Source organism: Grammomys surdaster, unplaced genomic scaffold (genome assembly GCF_004785775.1).
Source record: "Grammomys surdaster isolate TR1022 unplaced genomic scaffold, NIH_TR_1.0 262, whole genome shotgun sequence".
In the NCBI taxonomy this organism is placed as follows: Eukaryota; Metazoa; Chordata; class Mammalia; order Rodentia; family Muridae; genus Grammomys; species Grammomys surdaster.
Window position 1 is genome coordinate 5986338 of NW_021604703.1, and position 6736 is coordinate 5993073.

A 6736-nucleotide genomic window follows, 5' to 3' on the forward strand; every position below is an offset into this window, starting at 1 on the left:
AGCAGTTCCCCCACCTACTATGGGCAACCAAGTGTCCTGAACTCCCACAGTGCTTTCTGGGCTACATACCTGATTTGGGAAGAAGTCAGACTGAGGCGATGGCTCAGAGCCACAGGAAAGCACTGCACACAGTGTGCTTTTTCTTTCTTTCAGGGATTTATTAAGGCATTGAGCACAGTGTGGTTTCTAGCCAACTAAAATGAGGGCAGGGGACTAGAGGAGGACCTGAGGGATGTGCTTTCAAAGTTAATGATGCAGAGGAATGGAGACCTCATAAGTTAGGAGTACAGTGCAAGGCTCTACCCATGCAACAGACATTCCCCTGCGCTCCTCAGTCCTAAGACTCAGGTTCAGGCTGAAGAACTTCAGAGGGTGTCTAGAAGGTTGCATCCTTTGGAGCCCAAGCACATGGCAAAGTGACGACTGGTGGCCTGGCCACATGGCTGTAGGTCTTTCCATAGATGGGCGACTGGTGTAGTGTGTGCACAGCACAGGGTGCAGGGTCAAGAAGCAGGCAGGGGCAGATCCAAAGCCTCTAATGCTATGGGATCAGGAGGCTCAAGGCAGATCCTCCAGGTAACCAAGTGCAGGGAGAAGAGGTTGCCCTGGCCTAGGGGATCCCTGTAAGGCAACTGGGTCTGCATCGACCTGACCTTCTTTGCTTCTGTGACACCCTGGTTCAAGAACAGGGGTGTCTAAGGAGAAAACAGAAAGGGATAAAGGAAGGAGATAGAGACCAACTTCCATTTTACAGCTCAGCCCAAGACCCCAGGGGGCTCATGGTCACTGGAGGTGCTGAACTGCCTTTCTACTTTCTTTTGGTCCTTGATCTTGAGTCCAATGTCTACCCTCTTCTCAAAGAAGTTCACTAGCACAGACTCTGTTAGGATGGAGGCCAGGATCTGCTCAAAGGAAATGCACCAATCCGTGTCCACAGTGCCTCCCGTCCGTGAGGTGGTGGTGGGGCTACAGGCTTCTCCTCCCACCAGCACTGTGTCTTCTGTGAGGTCCTCGCATTGCAGCGAGCCCGTGCTGACTACTGAGTAGGAGGACATGGACATGTCATCTTTGGTTTCATCATCAGACAAAAGCAGGGAAGGCGAGCCCTGCCCCTCGCCACTGCCCCCCTCCACTATCACATGACTGTCCTGCAATGCTTTCCCAAGATGCATGTCACCACGGGCTTTGGCCTGTGGATCTCCTGCAGCTGGTGGCTGACATTCCTGTGTTGGGTCCTGATGGAGTTTGGGTGTGGGTAGCTCATCCTCTTCTGTGGCACTGTTGTGATCCCCACTGTGGGTACCATCCCTGGGCTTCTTTGTTGACAGGGCTGAAAACTTCTTTCCCACCTCACCAATGCGGAGGAGAAGGCTGGCCACAGTGGCAATGGCATGGTACAAGTCCTGTTCCATAGGGTCTTCGCTAAACATGTTGTAAAGTGTTTTACACAGCTCAATGAATTGCTCCTTAGGGAGAAAGCAAAAAAGAAACACAGAGGTGGTTATAGGTGGGTAGGTACACTCTCCCATAGCCAAGGGAAGATGCAGTCCACTCTAAGTGGTGTTGGGATGTTGATGTCACAAACCCATGGCATATCATTTCCAGGCTAGGAAACTGAAGTTTGGGAAGGGGACTGTAAGGGCTTTGTCACATGATCCTTTGAAAGTCTTTCTTCCCAGTTGCTCTGTCTGTCTGTCTGTCTGTCTGTCTATCTACCTATCAACTTACCTACATATCTATCTATTTTTGGAAACAGGATCTCAGTATGTATGCCTGGCTGGCCTGGAACTCCAAATGTGGACCAGGCTGGCCTCTGAACCTACAGAAATCCACTTGCCTCTGCCTTCCAGTTATTGAAATAAAGATGGGTGCCATCATACCTAGTACACTTCTGCTTTTTATAAGAGGAGCAGGAAGAAAGAGTGTGAGTGAATGTGTGTGTGCATGCACGTGTGTGTTGTGTATGTGAGAGAGGGAGAGGAGTGAGAAAGGGAGAGGGAGAGGGAGAGAGGGTGAGAGGGAGGGGAGGAGAGAGAGAGAGAGAGAGAGAGAGAGAGAGAGAGAGAGAGAGAGAGAGAAAGGTGGAGGTCAAAGGACAACTTCTGGGAGTCAATCCTTGTCTTTGCAATTTGTTCTTGGAGTAGTCTCTTGCTTTTTTGACTAGCTAGCCCCATGATCTTCTAGGCATTTCCCATGAGAATACTGGGATTACAGATATGAGAAACTGCAGTCATTTTTGTCTTATTTAGTTATGTTTTTTGAGACAAGGTCTCTCATATATCCCTGGCTATCTTAACACTCACTTTGTAGACCAGGCTGGCCTGGAATTCACAGAGATCCTCCTGCCTCTGTCTCATGAGTGCTGGGATTAAAGGTGTGTGCCCCACAATTGGATTTAAAAACAAAACAAAACAAAACAAAACAGACTCAAGTGTTTGAATGCTTGGCCCACAGGGAGTGGCACTATTAGGAGGTGTGGCCTTGTTGGGGGAAGTGTATCACTATGGAGGTTGGTCTCTATGCTCAAGCCCTGCCCAGTGTGAAATTTCAGAGTCTCCTTCTTCATCCTTTGGATCAAGATGTAGATAGAACTCTTGGCTCCTCCAGTGCCATGTCTGCCTGGATGTTCCTATGATCCCCACCATGATAATAATGGACTGAACCTCTGAAACTATTAGTCAGTCCCAATTAAATGCTTTCTTTTATGAGAGATGCCTTGGTCATGGTGTCTTTTCACAGCAATGAAACCCTAACTATGACACATGGGTTCCAGGGATCATGCTCAGGTCATCTGGCTTGTGCAGCAAGCACCTTAACCTTAGCCATCTCCCTGACCCAGCTTTTTATAACAGTAACAGAAGTAACTGCCTGTTTCCATGGAGCTCCAGAGGGTGACGTCAAGATAAGCACACGCTGGGTCAACTGGGTGTAAGTTAGAGGGAGTCCAAGATAAAGTCCTGTTCCATGGGGCCATTCTTAATGCCTGTGTGGGAAAGTGCTTGGAATCCAGAGCCTTCTCTGGGCACGGCTAGGGTGAGGCCCAGTCTGAGAGTTGATTGGGTGTTTGTGAGAACATCATGACTACTTTGGGACCAGGGGGAACTGGAGTGCTGTGAATGTACTCTTCTCAAAGGTTGTGAGTGTCTCTGGCTATTGGAGACTAACCTTCCCAGTGTTTCTGTGCTTTATGGATACTGATTCAACCTAAGCAGGTAGTTACCATGGAAACACCATCCTGTCCAAGAAGTAGCTTTTCATCTTTCTGGAATCATCACTAATGGCCATTCAGGACTAAGAGGCTCTGGAGAGAGGGAAGAAAATTCCCACCCAAAGAAAAGCTGCTAAAATACAAGTACCACAAAGCTGTCCAAGCCCCAGGCATAGACAGAATTCTCTAGAAACACGTGCTAAAGATTCTGATTGAGCCTACCTGGTTCATCTTGGGAAGGTCCTTAATGGTCTCCTTCTGAGCCTCTTTCTCCTTAGCCCATATTCGAAGGTAGTGTCGGTAGTCAGGAGGGCTGGTGCCCTTCTCCTCTGTGAGTTGAGAGAAAGAGAGATTAATCTCCATCTGTCAAATGAGAGAAAGCAGGCTGTGGCTGACGGCAGGGTGTGCTGCTCTCTGACCCGAGGTTACTTAGGTACTATTACAAAATGATCTGGCATTTAGGGAGTGGTTAGAAACATCCCCAGATTCCCATGGGTTTCTCCTAAGTTAGTGGAAGTAGGCTGGCCTTAAGGTGATGAAGAGCCCAGGACTGGAGAGAGGCTGCTTTGAGTATGGAGGCCTGGCTGCCCACTACGAGGGCAGCAGATTAGCCAGGTTATTCACTGAGGCATCAACCCCTATCAGAGCACACAAATGCCATTCCAGTGACTGGGGAGGGAATGTAACAAGCAAGGGGCACGAGGTCCCACCGCCCCTGGGATCGCCGATCAGAATGGTTTGTACCTCTTCTTTCTTGGGTGTCCTCATTTCCACTTCCTTCCTGCTGCTCCTGTAGTAGTGCTTCCACACACCAGAAAAAGCAGAGAACATTCTTGAGACTACAAACCATGAGTCCTTTCAGGCCGCACCCGTGTTTCTGCACAGCCAACCCTAGAGGGCCCATGCTGCCCTCCTGCTTGGCTGGTCCCAGCCCTGTAACACTGGCAAGGGAGAGCTGGTCATGTCTTCACTTGGTCACAGTTAAGAAAAGCCAATTGCTGGGGACTAGCAAATACTAACAATACCTGCTAAAAATAGTATCAGCTCAGTGGTAGAGTCCATGGTGAGCAAGCTGCAGGCCCTGGGCTCCACCCCCAGCACCACGCATGGAGTACTTTCTCACTTTCAAAAGAAAACAAGACTTACACGCTGCTTCCCATTGAATGCCATGCATTGTGGAGCAAACATGACAACTAATGAATCCTGCTGCAAAGAAAGGTGGAACTTAAGGCGGTGATACTCCTCTCTGAGACTGTCACACTAGTAGAGGGAGTTTTTGTATAGGACCCTGTGTTCAGCCTACTTTTTTTTTTTTTTTGTTTTTTTGTTTTTTCGAGACAGGGTTTCTCTGTGTAGCCCTGGCTGTCCTGGAACTTACTCTGTAGACCAGGCTGGCCTCGAACTCAGAAATCCGCCTGCCTCTGCCTCCCAAGTGCTGGGATTAAAGGCATGTGCCACCACCGCCCGGCTCAGCTTACTAGTTTTTGTTGTTTACATTAATTAATGGGTTATTTGTGTATGAGCACACACGCCACAGTGCATGCATGGAGGTCAGAGGACAACTGTGGAAACTGGGTCTTTCTTTCTACCACGGTCCTAGTGACTGACTGGCAGCAAATGCCCTTTCCTGCTCAGTCATCTCACCGACCTCTTGGCCCATTATTTCATAAAGTGCTACATTTGCTGAAGCTGGCACAGCATGCTGTGTATGTGTGAACATGACCTTGAAGTTCTCCAAAACCCAATGGTTCTCTGAGGCAGTGTGGGTGCTGGGGGGCCTGAAGTGAAGACATCAGGGAGATGCCAGCCCTGGGCAGTCCTCCTGGACTGTGCCGGTAGAAATGAAGGAAAGGTATCTCCCGGCTCAGGTTCTTAGCGTGGAAGAGGAACTCTATTGCCTTAGGGCTCTGTGGGCCCAAGGACAGGTCTGTGTACCCTAAGGCCTTTCCTAGGCGTAGGTAAGACACACTTAGGGCATCCTGGTTTGACCAGGGTTTGAGTGTAAGGGGAGGTGCACTGGCCTCTTTAACTTGTATTTTCTTTCCCTTTTTCCCCTATGTTTTACTGAATTCAGTGAATCTGCCACACAGATAGACCAAGCTGTTCTCAAAGTCACAGAGATCTATTTGCCTCTGCCTCCCAAGTGCCATGGTAAAAGGGCATATTATTACTCCTGGCGTAATTTGTATTCTTGTTTTCAAAACACTAAAAAAATATTTTATGGGTATGGGTGTTTTGCTTGCATGTTCTTACGCATGCCTTGTGCATACCTGGTGCTCAGAGCCAGAGGAACTGGAGTTACAGATGATGTGAAGGGCCATGTGGCTGTCCTCTGGAAGAACAGCCAGTCCTCTTAACCACGGAGCCACCACTCCAGCCTCTCTAACTTAACTCTTGAAATTGAGGTCATGTTCAAATTCAAGTCAGTCTTCAACACTGTCTACAGGACAGTGGTGACTTGGTACACTGTTTATTGTCCCTTCAGTGTCACTTTCTGATGTGTATCACCCACCTGGGAAAATGATTTTCTGTTGTTGTTTGTTTTTATATTACTTATGACAGGACCTGGGGCTATATCTAACCTAGACAAGAGTTCTACCATCAAGTTACACCCCCAGGCCTTAGCCTTACAATCAATTACATACATACATTCTTTTTGTTGTTTTCTTTTTTGAGACAGTATCTTGGTATGTAGCCCTAGAACTCTTTATGGCCAGGCTGACCTTCAACTCAAAAGATCCACCTGCTTCTCCCTCCTTAATGCTCGGACTAAAGCTGTGAGCTTTTACACACTGGCTTAAAATGTATTGTGTGCGTGTGTATATGGCCTATGTATATGGTATGTGGATTCTGGAAATCAAATTCTGGCCATGAGGTTTGACAGCATGTACCTTTACCCACAGAACCCTCTTTCCAGACCATATATTTTTAAAAAGATCACCATGTATCTAGGCTGATCTTGAGTTCGAGTTTCTCTTGCCCCCTTGGCCTCTCTAGAGTACTGGGATTAGGGGCATGCACCACTATATCCCAGGTTCCATTCCCAGCACTACATGACAGAACCCAGGATGTCACATGCAAATCAAGTGCTCACACACCAAGCTACACTCCCAGCTCTATGGTCAGCTTTGTATTATACATAACCAGCATATTTGCCAAATCCCAGGGCCCAGAATGGCCTTCACCTTGTCAGACATTCCCAGTGAGCATGCAGCAAAGGTTGAGTCCCAACAGGCACTCAGCATACGTATTTTCTGTGATGAAGAAACCCTGTGAGGCTTGAAGATGTTTCCCAAGGGGAGCATCTACCACTCCCTCCTCTCCTCTGTCCTGTACCTGTCTCACAGTTACAATGACAGCATTCTGTATCCCTTTCCTACAAACATGAGCTTTTGGCATTCGGGTGTAGAGGTGATGCCCTGGGCTTGCTCCATGTCTAGTGTGCCATGCGTGCATCCTCCTCATTGACCATCTACAGCAGGCTGCCCCCACCAGAAGTAGCTCATTGGCCGTCTACAGCAGGCTGCC

The 6736-nt window shown here is 48.3% G+C and overlaps 1 protein-coding gene across 2 annotated transcripts in view; it reads right to left on the bottom strand.

The window, feature by feature from the left end:
- Positions 1-134: 134 nt before the first annotated feature.
- Positions 135-6736, bottom strand: part of Tbc1d9b (TBC1 domain family member 9B) — a 38897-nt gene continuing 32295 nt past the window's right edge. For both annotated transcript variants that reach the window (XM_028775873.1, XM_028775872.1), the window contains 3 exons: positions 3953-4009; positions 3431-3537; positions 135-1466 (listed from right to left, as the gene is read on the bottom strand). In XM_028775873.1, the coding sequence (XP_028631706.1) occupies positions 756-1466; positions 3431-3537; positions 3953-4009 (875 nt within the window). In that variant the 3' untranslated portion in view covers positions 135-755. The remainder of the gene's footprint in view (positions 1467-3430; positions 3538-3952; positions 4010-6736) is intronic.